This window comes from Pinus tabuliformis, chromosome 3_2 (assembly GCF_031772625.1).
Source record: "Pinus tabuliformis cultivar Carrire ecotype Pingquan chromosome 3_2, CPIR1, whole genome shotgun sequence".
NCBI lineage: Eukaryota > Viridiplantae > Streptophyta > Pinopsida > Pinales > Pinaceae > Pinus > Pinus tabuliformis.
Window position 1 is genome coordinate 806,903,769 of NC_142302.1, and position 20,054 is coordinate 806,923,822.

General features: G+C 37.1%; 1 protein-coding gene across 1 annotated transcript; it reads right to left on the bottom strand.

Moving 5' to 3' along the window:
* Positions 1 to 47: 47 nt before the first annotated feature.
* LOC149183055 (cysteine-rich receptor-like protein kinase 43) lies at positions 48 to 19,407 on the bottom strand. Its single transcript, XM_089414805.1, has 7 exons — positions 19,324 to 19,407; positions 2,844 to 3,492; positions 1,474 to 1,598; positions 1,174 to 1,417; positions 795 to 1,029; positions 548 to 698; positions 48 to 436 (listed from the first exon to the last, which is right to left on the bottom strand). Exons 1-7 carry the CDS (start codon positions 19,405 to 19,407, stop codon positions 119 to 121), a joined length of 1,806 nt encoding a protein of 601 aa, XP_089270931.1. The 3' UTR covers positions 48 to 118.
* Positions 19,408 to 20,054: the final 647 nt, after the last annotated feature.

Here is a 20,054-nt window from a genome sequence, read left to right on the forward strand (position 1 = left end):
TTTTTCAAAATCTATCGAATAGACGCATCTAACGCATTGACTTCTGGGTTTACTATAGCTGTTGGTGCACTTACTGGCTTTAGTGAGAGTTGCTGTAAAATGCTAAATACGTTACACACTAACGAGGGCCTAAAGACACGGTTATTGAGCCGTGAGATGGATCAGGCGCCGATGATTCAGAGTTAGAGGTGGCATTGGAATTCGTAGGCCTGCTTGTTGCCGCATCTATGAAATCTGGCTGCGTAGGTTGGACTGGAATATCGCCATCGTTGTTTAGCATCCTTAAAACATGTGACATCGCTGGCCGCGTCGAAGAGCCTTGAGTACAAAGAAATGCAATTGAGATTATTTTGAGCACCTGTTCTCTTGAGTACTGTCCCTCTACTGTTGAATCAACAATATCCAAAGCTTCATCCTGTTCGTACTTATTCCAAGCCTGCACCATCATCAAGTTTCTACTCTGAAATTTTATGCAAAATAATTTTCCTGTAATACTCAAACCAAATTATCTGATAAAAGATTCTTTCAAAGAGAGACAGAGACGCACCCATTGGAGAAGAATCTGCACAGGCTCTGGCAGTCTATAATCCAAGCACTTTCTCCCACTCACAATCTCAAGAACAACAATCCCATAACTATAAACGTCAGCTTTTTCTGATAATTGCCCATGGACGGCATACTCTGGAGCAGCGTAGCCTCTGCCTCATAATAAATTCATGGAAGGAACAATGCTGTGAGACTCCTTATAAAGAGGAGCTGCTGAGAGAAATTAATAAATGGATTGCACAACTTACCTTGTTCCTCCGAATCTGCTGGTAGAAACATGGGTTTGGTCATACGGGAAGAATCTAGCCAATCCAAAATCTGCTATTTTGGGATGAAATCTCTCATCTAAAAGTATATTTGCACATTTGATATCTCTGTGTATAATGCGCTCATTAGCATCCTCGTGGAGATATGCAAGGCCTCGAGCTGTGCCCTCTATAATCTTTAAACGATTTTCCCAACTCAAAGGATTCCTTATCTCTCCTGTAGATCTCGAAAAATATATTTGCAAGCTTCAATACAGATAATATTTGAATGCTTCAATACATGTAATTGAACCAATACAATTTTTTTTTTTAACGAACAACTTGAATCGCTAAAACCACAGCTTTAATGAGAACAACTTACCAAACAAATGCTTGTCAAGACTGTTATTTGACATAAATTCATAAACCAGCAAGCGTTCATGCCCTCGCGTGCAACATCCAAACAAACGAACAAGATTACGGTGACGGACGCTGCTGATGAGCTTCGCTTCTGTGAGAAACTCCTGTGCGGCTTGAGTAGTCTGATGCCTTCCATTCAGTTTTTTAATCGCAACTTCCCTCCCATCCGGAAGTCTTCCCTGCTCGTCTAAATCATTAGAATCCATCTGCAAATAATCCATATAATTGAACAGACTCACAAAAGGCACTTTTGATATTATACCTTATAAACTTCACCAAATCCTCCTCTGCCAATTATATTGTTTCTTTCAAAGTTCCCAGTAGAATTTTTCAGAACCTCGTAATCGAAAACCTCAAAGCTTTCCTTAACCGCAGTTAGGTTGTCATCTGCACACAGTATTTCTCACAACGATTAAATAAGACCAAGTCAAAGAAATCTGGAAAATGTAGTTTGGAAGCCCTAATAGTGATGATAAATCACCTGGTCGACTGTAACTCTTCCATTGTCTACTTCGTCGACATAACAGTACGAAACACACCACCGCAACCAGCACTGCTCCGCCAATGCTGACCGACGATATGGCCAGTTTTGATGACGAATATAGATTCGTTTTAAATATATCTAACTTGGAGTTAGAGGTATAAAATTTGTGTAATTTTTTTTTTGTAAGAATGTAAAATACATTGAGTTATTTTTCATTTTTTAAATTATATTTTTAAATGTTAAATAGAGTATATATAGGATTAAATAAAAATTTTAACAATAAAAATTTAATTTTTATATACCTATATATATGAAGTTTTTTTGTAAGTTTGGTAAAACTACATTTTTTTACATGTTCAATTTCTCACTTTAATTAGGAGATATCATAAATTTCCACAACCATTGTAAATTAAGCTACACCAAACTAACTTATTTCTTATTTTAAAAAAGTATAGACCAATTAATAAATTTACACATCCCCTCATACCCCTGGTACTAAATTATTAAATTTACTCAACAAAACAATCAACCCAAATTGTAAAATAAACTTTTTGGGTCAATAAAACAATCGACACAAATTGTAAAATAAGCCTTTTAGCTTAACAAAACAAAACAATCAACAATCCACAACAGAGATATTATATGCGAATTAAACTGCAAATAATTGCAACAGATCTAGAATACTCGTACCGGAAGTCTGGTTATAAAATATGTAAGTTGAGTAGCGCATAAAACAGCCCGCCTCGAGACCCCGTCCTTCACTCATGGGAGTACACTTGAGTAAAAGAATCCTAGTATCATTCAAGCATATTTGGCAACCGCGTAGTCTAGCGGTGAAGGAGTTGTTAGGAAAGTTATGAAAATTCAGGTAAATTTTTGCAAATTTAAATTATAGTTATTAAATATTAAAATGTAAGTGTTTTAGATTAATTATAGTTATTAAATATTAACATGTAAGTGTTTTAGATATTTTTGATGGTGTTGAATCTATTTCCACAATCAAAAATAAGATTCAGACATTATTTTTACAAAAAAATTTTAAATTACTCTAACCGAGATTCCAGCCACCTTTACTGACAAGTCTCCGCTAGGGTACTCCATTTGGCAACTCTTATCGGAAAGTCTGGCAAGGGTGGGCCAACACTGACCGAGACCATATAAAGATCTGTTAATGGAGCCGACAGCATAATGGTTATTTGCAGAAGCGTTCGTGATTAGTTGCGTGGATAAAGCCTGCGTTCTTTCAGAGAATCGCGGATCACTGGAGTTTGTGCTGTACAGACAGTTGGAGGAATTCCCAGCGTCCACAGCCTGACCATCGAAAGAAGAATCCTCATAGCGAACGAAACAACCGTCCAGATAAATCCGACCACCAAGAGATCGGGAACAGTATGCTTTTAGTTGAGTAACTGTTCCTGTAATGCATTTGGAGCACTCGCGCGAGGTTAAATACCTCCTACACACTGCAAGGGCATAGATATTACCATCGTTGTTAGTAGCATAAAGTTGTGGGTTAAGATCAGAGCTGAGGGATGCCAAAACGGAATCCCCCTTGCCCCTGAAAGCTGTGAACACTGTATCACTAACGTTATTGGGGCTGCACCCTTTACCCACCTCCAACTCGAACACCGGATCATTGGCCGAAAGGCCTACTGGAATCATAACTGCGATCATAATGGCCAGAAATGGAAAATGGGCAACTTCGGCCATGGAACCAATGTTTGAGACCCAGGGGCTGCTTATCTCAAAAGCTGCCGGTGTGTTGGAATATTGAGGCAGAAACCGAGTCTGCTGGTACTGCTAATGAATGCAGCCATGGAACGAATGTTGCAAACTCCTTGCAGTTCCAAGTTCCAACAATGCAGTTCCACAGCACTTTCTCGCGGGATTTTAATTAACATTTACGGGACAATATGAATCCACGGAACAAGAAGCTGAGTCTTCGGCGTGTCGAGACATTGACCGCCGGTCAATATGGATTTTCAGTAACATTGGCGGGAAAATATGAATCCACGCAACTAGTTGATATGTTACAATGTTCAGCCAATTCTGACCCGCTTTATGGTCGGCGTGTCGAGATCGTATTCAACTGTGACTTTGTGTTCGCCTAGACCAGGCGTGGAATTTGACGAAGTATTTCGTACTTTTTGACAGTTGGTGTAAATTTGTCCACGTCAAACTTGACATGCTTTATGTGCAGGCTCATAATGCAAACGCATACGGTATGTCTGTTTCACATAGCGAGCCTATCGCTATCCCACTTGGTTGTAACTTGTAAGATGACCATTTGTCTACCTAGCCGCAAAATTGCCCGTACTCAGAAAATCGTTCAATCTAGCTTATTTTAAAAAAATCTGAGAGGAGTGCTTATAGAGCAGTCCCTGTCTATATTATCTGGGGTATTTGGCGGGCTGGTAATGAATACATTTTCGATGGATCAGCTCCAGATTTTCTGTTGTCTTTACTACATATCGTTTCACATTTTATGGAAACAGGTCCATGGGTCCCCGAGGCTTCCCCTCGGAATGCAATTTTGGTAGATGTGAATCATTTTCATCCTATTTGTTATTTTGATGGAGCTGGAGGGCAGTGTGGGTGCGGAGTCACATTTCACATGGATCATTCTATATCTTTCTGCTAAGATGTTGGGGTTGTGGGGTGCATTACATGTTGGGGTTACGAGGCTCATTACAGGTAGCCTAGTGGCTCTGCCTTGATAGCATTCGGGTGGTGGTGATTCCCTATCTACTATCTGATGGATCCAAGGTTGTTTCGCTGTTCAAATTCCAGCTCTTCATAATTGGATGCAGCGCATTATTGTCCTCAAAGATCTATTCATAATTGGATGCAGCGCATTATTGTCCTCAATGATCTATTCTAAGTGTTCACCCTGCAGCCTTACAGAGAACAGAACTCTAAGGCAGATTCCCTCTCTAAGCGAGCTCTGGCTCTTCTGCCCGGTTTTATGCACTATGAAAAGGTTGTGGCCGGTTCTATTCTGTGACTGTCCTCGAGCGCTGCCTGGACCCTATTGCCCTGCATTTTTGTTGAAAATATAATTTCAACAGCGATCGCCGATATCGCATATCGGCAAGTCGGCACATCGGCAGGTTGAAGCATAGGAGGCAGGCAGTGGCAGCGATATAAAATATTGCCGACGAGCGATCGCCGATATCGCATCGGCAAAGTTGAAGTGAAGGAGTCATAAGGAAGCTCTTGTGTTTGCGATGGGCGATCGCCGATATCGCATCGGCACATCGCTATCGGCAATGTCATAGAGTTGAAGTCTTTGACATGAGTAAAGTTGCGATGCGATGGAGTGGACCCGATGGCTTCCCAAAACCAAATTGCATAATGTTTGAAATTCACCCGACGGCAAATATTAAATGTTGCCTGGAGTAAATCTAAGTTTTGGTTGTCCATACGTCTTAATGAAATGTCATAGTGGTAGGTAAAATATTAAAGTTTTACATAGAGTTCGTAAGTTTTTTTTTATGAGAAGGAATGGGCGTATGTACTTATCACATAAATTCTGTATGGGATAGGTGTATGTAATTTATTACTGTGTTGACTTGTGTTTTTATGAATGGCACACGGGAAGTGAATGTGATGTGCTCGCAGCAGCGAAAAGAAGAACCAGAGGGTGAATGCACAGCAGTGCACAAATGTATTTGGTAATGTTTTGTAAGGAATTGTAAAACAGAGGAATAAAAAAAAAAAAACCATGTGTGGTTTTGCATAAAGATAATGGTGAAGCGAGTTTTTGTAACTCTGTAAGTTTTGTTTTTACAGCAGCATGTAAAAGTGTTTCACACCAGTGAATGTAAATTTTGTTTTACAGCAGTAAGCTCATGTAAACTTTTGTTACAGCAGTAAGTTGTTTTTCACAGCAGTGAATATGAAAACAATTTTACAGTGGTAAATCCCTCTCAGTAAAAGAGGATGTATCAGTTTTGTTTTAATGAATAGAAATCTTTTATGGTGGTGAAATACTCTAGTTCTCTCAGTGAAATTTCTTTTAAGTCTTCTGTGTGCACATAAGATCTTGGAGTAAAAGAAACAGAGCATTGCCTCTGTGTTTAGTTTGAATTTGGTTTTTGGTATTTTCCCCATTTGAAAATAAATACCCAACAGTGGTATCAGAGCAGGCTTAGGCTCTTTGAAGGAGACAAAGAAGCTGAAGGGAGAAGGTTATTGCTGTAGCAAAACTTCTCAGGCACACAGAAGACTCAGACAACAAAAGGTTCAGGTATTTCTCTAAAGTTTTTTTTTCTTGTGTTGCTGAAGAAGCAGTGATTTGTTTTAAATACACAGTCAAGGAATGGCCAGCACAAGCACTGGTATGGGTTTGTTTAACACCCAGCTCCCACAGTTTAATGGGAAGAACTATGATTATTGGTCAATAACTATGACAGCCCTACTTGCCTCTCAAGATTTATGGGAAATAGTTGAAGAAGGTTTTGAAGAACCAGCAGATGAAACTGAGTTCAATGCATTAACTCAGGGAGAGAAGGATCTGCTGAAGAACAATAGGAAGAAGGACTCAAAAGCCCGTGTGTTGTTGTATCTAGCAGTAGACCAGAGTATGTTTCCAAGGTTAGCAGCAGCTAAGACAGCCAATGAAGCATGGCAAACCCTCAAGACAGCCTATCAAGGCATGGAGAGAGTGAAGACAGCAAAACTACAATTGCTGAGAAAGGATTTTGAGAACTTGAACATGAAGGAGTCAGATAACATTGACTCATTCTTCACTCATGTGATTGGTGTAATCACACAAATGAGAACTCATGGAGAAACCATTGAAGACAGAAGAATTGTGGAGAAAATATTGAGGGTCTTACCCTCAAGGTTTGATGCCATAGTCACTACCATTGAAGAGACAAAGGATCTCTCAAGATATTCAGTTGATGAGCTACATGCATCACTGATAACACATGAGCAGAGGTTGAGTAGGAATGAAAACTCATCTTTTGAGCAAGCCTTCAAGACCCAGATGTCTTTTGGAAGAGGCAGAGGTCAAGGCAGAGGAAACAAAAGAGGAAGAGGCAGAAGCCAGAACAGAGGAGGAAGGAACAGCCCAGCAAATGCACAAGGAAGAGGCAGCAATCCAAATCAGAACCAAAGTCAAGGCAGCAGCCAACAAAGAGATCAACATCATGCTCAAGGACAAAGGTATGAAAAATCCAATGTCCAATGTTATTACTGTAAAAAGTATGGGCATTATGCCAGTGAATGTAGGAAGAAGCAGCACGATATGAGTAGTAGACAAAATGCAAATGTTACTAGGGAAAACAACAGCCAAAATAATGTGTTGTTAGCATGTAACATGGCTGAAACACATAGTGAGGACATATGGTTTTTAGACTCAGGTTGCAGCAACCATATGACCGGAAATATAGCCTTCTTTTCTGCTCTAGATAAAAATGTGAAATCAGAAGTCACATTAGGAACTGATAGTAAAGTGTCTGTTATGGGAAAAGGGGAAATAAAAATATTTACAAAACAAGGAGAAAGGAAAACCATAGCAGATGTATACTATGTCCCCGGAATGAGATGTAATCTCTTGAGTATTGGACAGCTTGTCCATAAGGGGTACAATGTTTTCTTTAAAAATGATGTGTGCACCATCATGGATATACCACCCAGCAAAAGATGCATTGCTGAAGTGAAGATGACAAGGAACAGGATGTTCCCTCTCCGGATCAGGACTGACATGAAGAACAAAAGGGAAATGGCAGCAGTCACCCAAGAGGCCTTCCAGAGCGTGCCAAAGGATGAGAATTGGTTATGGCACTTGAGATTTGGGCATCTCAATTTTGGAGGTCTAAACTTATTGAGCAGAAAGGGAATGGTAAAGGGATTACCATTGATAGAGAAACCGGACAGCCTATGTGAAGGCTGCATTTTGGGAAAACAACACAGAGAAAGTTTTCCATCAGGGAAAAGCATAAGGGAAAGACACCCTTAGAGATTATCCACTCAGATTTGTGTGGACCAATGCAAGCTCCATCATTAGCTGGCAGCCAATATTTCTTGACATTCATTGATGATTGTACAAGAAAAACTTGGATATACTTCCTTAAAAACAAAAGTGAAGTGTTTGAGAAATTCCAAAATTTCAAAGCACTTGTGGAGAACCAAAGCGGGCTGCATATAAAAGTTTTGAGAACTGATAGAGGAGGTGAGTATATCTCCAAGGAATTCCTAAGATTCTGTAGAGAAAATGGAATTCATAAACAGTTTACAACTCGGTACACCCCACAGCAAAATGGAGTTGCTGAAAGGAAGAACAGGACCATCATGGATATGGCGAGGAGCATGCTGAAGGCAAAGCATTTGCCAAATGAGTATTGGGCTGAAGCTGTACATTGTGCAGTTTATATATTGAACAGGTGTCCTACAAAAGCAGTCATGAACAAGGTGCCAGAAGAGGCATGGAGTGGGAGAAAGCAAGGAGTCACCCACATGAGAGTTTTTGGGTGTGTGGCCTATGCACACATACCAGATCAACTAAGGAGGAAGTTGGACAGCAAAGGGGAGAAATGCATCTTCATTGGATACAGTGAGGAATCCAAGGCATACAGGTTGTACATTCCATCTACCAAGAAGTTCTTTGTAAGCAGGGATGTTCAATTCATTGAAGAGGAAGCTTGGGATGGAAGCATAGAGAAAACAGTTAATGTCAAGAACTGTTTGTCTCATGATGAAGATGAAGAGGAGGTGGTTGAAATACATCCCCAAACAGCAGCGCCAACACAAGGACAGCAAGGAACACCATTGAGGATCAATGAGAGTGCTTCTCCAAGCACACCACAAGGAGGAAATTCAAGTGCATCTTCAAGCACTTGCACACCAAGTGAAAGAGGTAAGAAGTTTAGAAATCTAAGTGACATTTATAATGAAGGAATGAATTCCTTATTTGCCTTGTATTGTCATGTTGATGATCCTATTCATTTTGAAGAAGCAATTAAAGATAGAAAATGGATAGAAGCTATGGATGAGGAGATGAATGCCATAGAGAGAAACAAAACATGGGACTTGGTTGAGCTACCAAAAGGCAAAGAAGTCATTGGTGTGAAATGGGTCTATAAGACCAAGAGCAATGCTGAAGGCAAGATTGAAAGGCATAAAGCAAGGCTGGTTGTCAAAGGGTACAAGCAGCAGTATGGGAGAGATTATGAGGAGACTTTCGCCCCGGTTGCAAGGATGGAAACCGTGAGAGCAGTGCTGTCCATAGCAGCACAAAACAAATGGAAAGTCTACCAAATGGACGTGAAGTCTGCATTCCTAAATGGAGTGTTAAAGGAAGAGGTCTATGTGGAACAGCCTCTCGGATATGAGAAGAAAGGAGAAGAGCACAAAGTGTGCAAATTGAAGAAAGCTCTTTATGGGCTGAAGCAAGCGCCAAGAGCATGGTACAGCAGGATAGATTCATATCTATTAGATAATGAATTTGACAAATGTGAAGGAGAACCCACAGTCTACATCAAAGAAAATGATGGTAAAATTTTAATTGTTGTCTTGTATGTAGATGATGTTATTTTCACCGGAAATGATATTTATCTTATTGAGAATTTTAAATCAGTCATGAAGGATGAATTTGAAATGACTGATATGGGTTTGTTGAGATACTTCTTAGGCATAGAAGTAGATCAAAATGAAAAAGGAATTTTTATATCTCAAGCAAGATATGTAAATCAAATTTTGAGCAGATTTAAGATGGAAGAATGCAAGGCAGCAATCACTCCCACAGTGATGGGATTAAAGCTCAGCAGAGAGGACAGCAGCAAGGATTTTGATCCTAGCTTGTATAAAAGCATTGTTGGCAGCCTTATGTATTTAACAGCAACTAGGCCTGATTTAATGTATGCTGTTAGTTTGATTTCCAGATTCATGGAGAGGCCAAAGGAGGCACATTGGCAGGCAGCAAAGAGAATTTTGAGGTATGTCAAAGGTACCAAAATGTTTGGCATATTATATAGTGTCTCAGAAAGTTCAGATTTAATTGGTTACACTGATAGCGATTGGGCTGGAAGTGTAGATGATCGGAAGAGCACTTCCGGTTATGTTTTTCATATGGGTTCAGGAGCCATTTCATGGGCTTCTAAGAAGCAGTCCATTGTAGCATTGTCTACAGCAGAGGCGGAATACGTGGCAGCTACAGCAGCAGCATGTCAGGCAGTATGGATGAGAAGAATGTTGAGAAGCTTAGGCCAAGAGCAGGCAAAAGCGACAGTCATCTTTTGTGACAATAGCTCAGCTATTGCATTGTCAAAGAATTCAGTGTTTCACAAGAGAACGAAGCACATTGATACAAGGTTTCACTACATCAGAGAATTGGTGAACAATGGAGAAATTGTGCTACAACATTGCAGTACTCAGGAACAGGTAGCAGACATTTTGACAAAGCCATTGGATCAGAAGAGCTTTGAATTTTTGAGGAAGTGTTTGGGTATGATTGAATGCCCGACAGTTGAAATTAAAGGGGAGTGTTGAAAATATAATTTCAACAGCGATCGCCGATATCGCATATCGGCAAGTCGGCATATCGGCAGGTTGAAGCATAGGAGGCAGGCAGTGGCAGCGATATAAAATGTTGCCGACGAGCGATCGCCGATATCGCATCGGCAAAGTTGAAGTGAAGGAGTCATAAGGAAGCTCTTGTGTTTGCGATGGGCGATCGCCGATATCGCATCGGCACATCGCTATCGGCAATGTCATAGAGTTGAAGTCTTTGACATGAGTAAAGTTGCGATGCGATGGAGTGGACCCGATGGCTTCCCAAAACCAAATTGCATAATGTTTGAAATTCACCCGACGGCAAATATTAAATGTTGCCTGGAGTAAATCTAAGTTTTGGTTGTCCATACGTCTTAATGAAATGTCATAGTGGTAGGTAAAATATTAAAGTTTTACATAGAGTTCGTAAGTTTTTTTTTATGAGAAGGAATGGGCGTATGTACTTATCACATAAATTCTGTATGGGATAGGTGTATGTAATTTATTACTGTGTTGACTTGTGTTTTTATGAATGGCACACGGGAAGTGAATGTGATGTGCTCGCAGCAGCGAAAAGAAGAACCAGAGGGTGAATGCACAGCAGTGCACAAATGTATTTGGTAATGTTTTGTAAGGAATTGTAAAACAGAGGAATAAAAAAAAAAAAAACCATGTGTGGTTTTGCATAAAGATAATGGTGAAGCGAGTTTTTGTAACTCTGTAAGTTTTGTTTTTACAGCAGCATGTAAAAGTGTTTCACACCAGTGAATGTAAATTTTGTTTTACAGCAGTAAGCTCATGTAAACTTTTGTTACAGCAGTAAGTTGTTTTTCACAGCAGTGAATATGAAAACAATTTTACAGTGGTAAATCCCTCTCAGTAAAAGAGGATGTATCAGTTTTGTTTTAATGAATAGAAATCTTTTATGGTGGTGAAATACTCTAGTTCTCTCAGTGAAATTTCTTTTAAGTCTTCTGTGTGCACATAAGATCTTGGAGTAAAAGAAACAGAGCATTGCCTCTGTGTTTAGTTTGAATTTGGTTTTTGGTATTTTCCCCATTTGAAAATAAATACCCAACAATTTTTTGCTCTGTTCAGCCTATGCTAGGTCCCTGTTTCTTTCTGACCATCTGGTGAGGTGTACAGGGTCATTTCTCTCCAAAAAAAACTCTATTTCTATTTTTTCCTGGGATGGCTGAATTGTTTACTGGATCATTTACCTCTCGATGCATAAGATTGGATAGGTGTGGGTGACACCCAAAAATGGGTGGTTTGTTTGATATAAGTGGTTGTCTGTTGGTAGTCTCTTTTTATCTATACTATTTTCTTTTACTGATATATCATGTATGGCTTCGTCAGTTTGATATAACCAGATAAGAGTGCTTAAATTCTTGTTTTAATGTTGGAAATGAATGCAGTACCATAAAAAAATTAATAGGCTCCTAAAATTTTGAAACTTTATAATTCAGATTTCCTGAAATTTCTACATAATTTTATCAAAATATTGAACAAATTTCTATTATTTCCTGAACAAATTTAAAGCATCATTACTACGTGAATAATAAATATCATAATTGCCGGTAGTACATGGTTTCTCCTGTGGCACTGGAAATAAATTATTATGGCCAAGACATGATAATCATAAAGCTGGGGAGATATTAACATCTTTTCCTTCCGAAACTAAGATGTATTTTTGTCAATTTTGACAGCCTTTGTCAATTTTTGATAAAGGTTGATACCTACGGAGTGTGTCAATTTTTGATAAAGGTCCGATACTTACGGAGTGACGGAACTGTAGGAATCGATTTATAATGAATAAGCTGTATCGGGTCCAGGTTGGAGGCTGGGAGTGACTATGCAAGGGCTATGCCAACTGTTGGATGCAATGTGCGCCACAAAGTTGAGATGAATGCAATGAAATTGACAAAAAGATATAATCTTCTCCTTATGAGCTTTCAGCCATGTGGGACAATTATAATTTAGCGTCCAACCACCTCAAAAATTATAATCGAGAATCGAAATTCTTAATAAAAGATAAAATTTGATCTTCGAATTATGTCTTGTACTTCGAATACGATGAAAAATTTAAACATTTCCATCATCAAAATGAAAAAACGTTTAAACAATCGTAGAAATGTACTTATAGCCCAAAAGATGACGCAGGAAACGATAGATATCGTCCCTTAAAGCCTAGACAATCAGCAAAGGGAGCTCCGAATAATGAGGGGCCAGATGATATGTTAAACGATTGAACCATGTTGAGTCGTTCGATTATGATGACGTAGTTGAACTCCTTAACCGCTTTACCAGCACAAATTTGATCTATCCAAAACGTTTCGGCTTCGTGTCGTCAATCGAACGCTGTAAAACATTATGAGCTCTCTATCACAATAATTGGACCGCAATTTTTTTGATTTGCTGAAATCCAAATGGCAGTCAATAGCAAAAACTCTCAGTAATTTTGAAGTAATGAACACCATGCAGTTTTAATGGAGATAAAATGACCAACAACTTATTTTTTTAAATGATATGGTCAATGATCCAGAGGGAGCAAGTTCCAGATATATATTGAATAGGGCAGGTTCGTTTTTCTTTCCCGGAATATTATTGATTTCAATACGGGCATTCAAAAAAGAAAGCACAGGACTAACATTTTCAATAAAACGAGCAGTAAGGAGGAAAAGAGTAATATTTTCAATAAAACAAGCACCAAGGAATATTATTAAATTGTTTTAAATTGTTATGGTACCAATATATATATATATATATCTTAACAACAGTGAGAAGGATGGAAATTTAAATTGTTTTAAAATGTTTTGGTACCAATATATATATATTATTTTAACGGTAAGAAGGATGGAAATTTAAATGGTTATGGTACCAATATATATATCTTAATCACGGCAAAAAATGGAATTTTTTTAGTACAAATCATATATATACAATGTCAAATTATTTTTTTATTATTTGTAGATTTTTTTAGGTGGAAATTATATATATATATATATAATTTTTTTATTATTTAAATTGAATATATAAATAGATTTCATGATTGAAAATTGGGTACTTAGATTGTATATTTTAAATAATTATTTGGGCTACTTGGATTGTGTATTCTAAACTTAAATTGTATTTTTGAATCTATAAATAGATTTCATGATTGAAAATTGGGCACTTAGATTGTATATTTTAAATAACTATTTGGGCTACTTGGATTGTGTATTCTAAACAACTATTTGGGTTAATGATTGAAAACAACAATTTGGATTAATGATTGAAAATTGGGCATTTGGATTGTGTACTAAACAACTATTTGGGGTAAGGGTACTTGGATTGTGTACTCTAAACAATTATTTGGAGTTCTTGCATTGTGTACTGTACACAATTTAAATCTACTTAACTTAAATCTGTAATTCCAATAAAATTTTAGTTGGACACTTACTGTATAGTCTACACAATTTAAATATGCAGTTTCAACAATTTTTTAGTGAAAATTGACAAAACAAATAAAATTTTAGTTGGACACTTATTTTATATTTTACACAATTTAAATATGCAATTTCAATAATTTTTTTAGTGAAAATTGACAAAAACAAATATACTTGAAAATTCTTCACAACTTAAATTTGCAATTCCAATAAAGTTTTAGTCAAAATTGACAAAAAAAAAATTATCCCTAAAAAAAAGACTCAAATATAAAATAGTAAAACTATTTGAAATGTTTTAGGAATATTTTTTTAAAATACAAGTTTTTTTTGTAATTAAGCTATAAGGGGTTCCCTCTCAAAGAAACTTTGCTTTGCTCTCTGGTCCACGTGCCATTACTGTGCGCCATTAGATGATATGTTAGATGATTGAACCATGTTAAGTCGTTTGATTATGGTGAGGTAGTTGGAACTCCCTAATCGCCTTACTAGCACAAATTTGATCCCTCCAAAACGGTTTCGGCTTCGCTTCTGGTTTCGACTTCGCTTCATCAATTGAAGGCTAGTAAACACTATGAGCTCTCTATCATAGTAATTGGACCACAATTCTTTTGATTTGCTGAAATCCAAATTGTAGTCAATAGCAAAAAGTCTCTATGAAACAGTTTTGAAGTAGTGAAAGACGCCATGCAATTTTGATGGAGATAAAATGACCAATAGTACACAGGACTTAGTTGCAAATAAATCAAAACACCCTACTTACTTTTGGCTACCAAGCCGACCAATTTTTAAATTACTTCATTTTATAAATATTCATTCTATTGTGAAATTCTCTGTAACTAGTTTCTTGATGTCTATTTGACTCTCTGTTCTATAAGCTCCAACTGAGTCAATGTATGGTTATAGTTATTTGCTTATATTTGTAGATTGGAGGTTTATTCTTATAGGGTAATTAAACCCCATAAAGCTCGAACTCAATCAATGTGAGGTTATAATTATTTGCTTATATTTCTAGGTTGGAGGTTTATTCATATAGGGTAATTAAACCCCATATTGGAAGAAGATCCTAGAGAAGATATTGGTTATAGTTATTTGCTTATATTTCTAGATTGGAGGTTTATTCATATAGGGTAATTAAACCCCATAGAACTCAGTCAATATATGGTTATAATTATTTTCTTATATTTCTAGGTTGGAGGTTTATTCATATAGGGTAATTAAACCCCATACTGGAATTCGTTCTTCATGTAAGTCTACTCAAATGATCATGAGATCCTAGAGAAGATATTATTTGTTCTTCATGTAAGTCTACTAAAATTATCATGAGATCCTAGAGAAGATATTATTCGTTCTTCATGTAAGTCTACTCAAATTATCATTTTATTTTCTTTTGGAAGCATGCAATTCAAGGGAGTTTGAAGGAGTATAGACTTTTGTCACACGAAATGATTGAATTTCTTGTAAATGAATGGAAGGAGGAAGGAATATATGGACAAACTAAGCTGCCCTACACTACAGGTAGACAAGATAAAATAGCAATATATTACAGTAAAAAATGATAAAGATGATAATTATGTTTTTGTTGAGAAATATAATAGTTAGTTATGCTTTAACGTTTCTTTTGCAACATCTGGGGCAATTGCTAGTTCTACTTCTCCTTAAATGAAGGCAAAACATGTGAAAAGAACTGTGTAAGTTATATTGTTTTTATTTTTAGTAAAAAATAAAAAATAGAAAAAATAATATTTAATCAGTTTTGAAAATTTTAAATAGTTTTTATACAGTTTATTAAAATTTTGAAAAAAAATATTAAATTAAATATTTTGAAAATTAAAAATATTTTTTTTATATATTTTTATATATTTGAATTTCTTTTTTTAATATTTACATGAAATGATTAATTTTATGGTGTTGAAAATTGAATTGTAAGAAAAAAATTATTTAGAAAATAAAAAATCAAAAAAATCTTGTATTCAATCAAGTGCCATAACATTTAATAAAGAATACACATATAAAATTTAAATATTTATGAAAATGAATTATCATTATATGAAATACCAAATCAATTATTATAACATTTAATAAAGAGTATGCATATCAAATCTATTTTAACATTTATTTTTATTATATAGTCTTACTAATAAGAATATACAAGACGATAAATATAGCCATTTATATATTATATTATATTTTTTTAGTTTGATAGATTTTAATTTTATAATTAATAATTAGATAATGAATTAATATAAAATAAATAACAACATATTTCTTAGTTACAATATTCATTTAAATTAATTTTTGATTTCAGACTTTTTTAATCCATATTGTTTTTTTGGAATTGGCCGTCTGAATAATCACACCTTTCTGAATAATCACACCTTTGATGGTCTCTAATATGGTTCATGATCAAGACCAAGATTAAATTAATTTATTTACATGAACAATTTAGATTTCTATTTAAATATAATTTATTTATTGAGACAATTTTAATTAATTTTTTATTTATATTTTTTACATGAAAAATATTGATATTACATTTCAAAATTGATATATTTTTAATTTTTAATACAATTTTTTACATAATAATAACAATAATTTAATTTTAAGAAATAAAAATATAATATTATGCGTAAAGTTATTTTAAATTGGAATTTATCACTATTATGTAACATATTTTTAGGTCCGATAGATCATTATTTGGTCTCAGTGGACGTTAACAACCATCATCATATATATATATACATAATTTAGAAATTTTTAATTCTATAAATATTTAAATTAATCCAAAATAATTATAAATTAATCTAAAATAATTATCAATTATTTTTACATTAAAAAACCCATATTAAGTAACAACTCAACTTATTACACTCGTTATATTTATTATCGCCCATTTGTTATTATCCACATTAAGCTAGCGAACTCTAGAAACCTCTCTATTCTTGTCTTGAGACTATTCCAATTTATTTTTTAAAATTGTTCGATGAACCAGATATGATAACTTTTCTCGAAAGTTTATAATTATTTAATTTGAATTAATATTACTCATAATTTAAAAGTTTATTGGTTGATTTCAGGATCATGTGATAATTGGTTTCGATTGGATACGCATTGAGACTCGATTGAATATACATATCAAATGGATATATCATTCACACAATCTAATTATATAAACAAATATTTTTACAATTATTATTTAACACAATCAAATGATTGGGATATAGGAGGAGCTTGAAACCTAACCCTGGCGGGGGGTGAGTTTGTAGTTGTTACAAGGAGTTAATCTCATCGAACGGGGTTATTTTCATAAAAAAAATGGTTTTATGCATCGTTTAATCTTTGGCATTTGGCATTCACTGGTCGGTTGACTCGATGTGGTTTGCCCTTTTGTTGGGTATTTCGGATAGGTGGAGGTTCGTGCTCCATTGGCACCGGTTGCCAGGAGGGTACCAGGTTTACTCGATGTTGTATTTTCTGATATCTGAGTATGGCGTTGGAGGATATAGAGGTATATGAACTTTAGGATTCCCCTTGTGCCCATATTTTCGTCGATTACTTGGGTGAAATGGAAAAACTCTTCTCATCGAAATAACGGTTATGCGGTCGGCTCTATTGATGGATTTTTATAGTGTTGCCATTTTATTTCCGATAATAGTTGCCAAACATGCTTGAATGATATAGGGAATTTTTTACTCAAGTGTAGTTCCATGAATGAAGAACGGTGTCACGCTCTTATTTTGCGGTAGTTTTTTAACTGCTTATAGGCAGGTGTGACACTATCATTTGATTTTTTTCAACAATGTTTTCAAGTGTGGACTACACCTAATATATAATAGTTAGTTTATTTTCACTTTTCTAAGTCAGTTATAATTTACAATAAAAACATTCATTTAATCTTCATTCATAAACATAAGCATACAAGTACACTTAGTCTTTTTAAGGGAGGGATAACTCCTTGATAAGAGTCTGCCCACAATATATAACAATATACTTTACAAATTCAATATACAACAACCTCTCTAAGGCAACCCCAAAATATTCTTGACCAAACAAGGCCAACCAACAATTCTGGAAAAATCACCTTGAACCACAGTTCAGTCTGCCAGACTTATTCATGCAACCTTGCCCAGGGTAGTATTCCCACTGTTCGGAAAAACTCATGCTGCCTGGCGCTCGTGCCAATCGTTCGCCGTCAAACTTCCAACTCGTCGTTCAATCGGTCTTTCAGTTGTTCGCGTTCAGCTCGCCTATTCAGCCCGCCCGTTTAGCCATTCAGCGCGTCATTCAGCTTGCCCGTTCATTTTGTCATTCAGCTCAAATGTTCATCTCGCTCGACAACTCGTCGTTCAACTCGCCTGCTCAGCTCAACCGTTCATCTCACCTGAAAACTCGTTGTTCAGCTCGCCCGTTCAGCGCATCATTCAACGCATTGTATCGGTCTGCCTACCTGCTCGCCTGGCTTGCTTTCCAACTCGATTGCCAATTGTTTAATCCGCCACCCAGTGCACTCGCTTGCATCCACCCGCTAGTAGACCCGCCCCTACGATTCGCCTGACCTGCATCCCTGCGGTTTGCCCGAACTGTAGCTCGCCCAACCTGCGTCAACTTGCTTGTGCCCATGCCTTGCCTTGGTACTTCATCCTCGCACCGCCTATACCTTGCCTCTCTTCGTATGGTTGTCCACTTGCCCTTCTCAAGTTTCCTTGTGAATGCTTGTTGTGAACTTCATTCATGCTTTTCCTCCACCATGCGTCCGCCTACTTATACTAAAACGCTACGGTTTTGTCATGGGTCGGCCTACCCAGGCCGACCTTCAATTTAGCTATCCGTGCCCACACTCAAGGTTGGTTCACCCACCAAGTCACCCCGCCGAGTCCACCTACCCGATCGCATGGTATAAGGTCGCCTTCCTCCAAGTCTTGACACTTAGCCAAATTTTTCCTTTTGTTGGCTCATCGCACACAAAATCGTCCGAAAGTTGCAACTATCATCACAACCGACTCGCCGCTCTCCAACTCGTCGCACCCACCGACTCGTCGCACGACAGCTCGTCGTGTTTAACTGAGAGATCATTGCCCCACTCCGTTGCACATTGTCCACACGACTCATTGGCATGACATACTCCCCCACTCTAAATGGTTGTCATCCTCGACAACTCCATCCTGACAATCACCTTCACCAAGACTGTTAAAACCACACAAATGTGTATATTGAAAATCCAGATGTGTCCACCTCTCGACCTGGCTCATGCTATAGATATGCCAAACTCTGCAAGAAATCATGTGCTGGTACCCCTCATGTCGGTGACTAGTTTGGTAGCTAATCCAACCGTGCATCGCCTCCATAAGAACTCATTCCCCTACATCATCATGTCTCATCACTGCATGCTATCTATCAATCTGTGTCATCTCACCCCTAGATGTCTGCTCAAAATGTTGGAGACTCACTTCCATGAGCAACTAACAATGAGCTTTATCTATATGGTAATATAAGAATATGGGGAGGAAGTGGAGCTTGAAGGCTTTCCCTCTTCTTCACTAATCAACTCAATCCATCTATCTGGATCCTCCACTTCTAACCTCTACAGGTATGCTTCTTGATCCTCCGTCTGAACATTCGGCCTAGTATCATCTTCTTCATCCTTCTCCATTGCCTGTAGTCTACTTGATAGATCCAAGATACTATCAGAAAATGTTCGAATTACCTGTGATTGTTCCATAAGATTTTCCTCCATAGAAGACAACCTCTTATAGACCTCTTCATCTTGCTTGACATCCTCCATATTCATCGCTGTCAGTTTACACTCGGACTTTGTGACTCCTACGGTTGGTACACCAATAGGTACATCCTCTCATTCGTCATAAATGAGCAGTTTCTTCATATGGGGAACTACCATAGCTTCAAATTGCTTCATAAATTCCATGCCTAGCACAGCTTTGTAGTTGTCTATCTGCACTACAGTGAAATCGACCTTCCCTGTCCATTCACCAAGTGTCACATCCACTCTCTTAGCTACACCAATCATAGATCATGGAGGAGATTTCGTTGCCTTCATTTGTGCCTGTACTGATACAATCTTCAGTCCAATCCTTCTCGCAGTATCCTCGCTCATGAAGTTGTGAGTTGCCCCACTATCCACCATAGTGAGTACAGTGTCACTACCAACTTTTATCTCGACATACTCCAACTTGTTTCTTTTAGGATCTCTTCGTGAGGTTGCTTCTGTAGCCACTGCAGCTCCTAGAATCTACATGACCCCAACAAAAGCTTCCTCTTTCTTCTTTGCATTGGATTGTGCTACAACAACCACTTTTGGTCTTGAAGGACAATTCTTCATTATATGTGGTTCCTCACATATACAACACTTCAACGATTTGCTCGTCTTCACCTTATCATGCGATATCGAAGGCTCCTCCTTTATAGACTTTTCTTTCG

What these genes read in the sequence shown, in the direction of transcription:
- LOC149183055 (XM_089414805.1), bottom strand. Translation starts at nt 19,407, where the DNA reads ATGAATATGGAGGATGTCAAGCAAGATGAAGAGGTCTATAAGAGGTTG. An exon ending in GATTTGGTGAAGTTTATAAG is followed by an intron (nt 1,418 to 1,473) that starts GTATAATATCAA and finishes GATTATTTGCAG; the next exon opens with ATGGATTCTAATGATTTAGA. An exon ending in AGCAGATTCGGAGGAACAAG is followed by an intron (nt 699 to 794) that starts GTAAGTTGTGCA and finishes ATTATGAGGCAG; the next exon opens with AGGCTACGCTGCTCCAGAGT.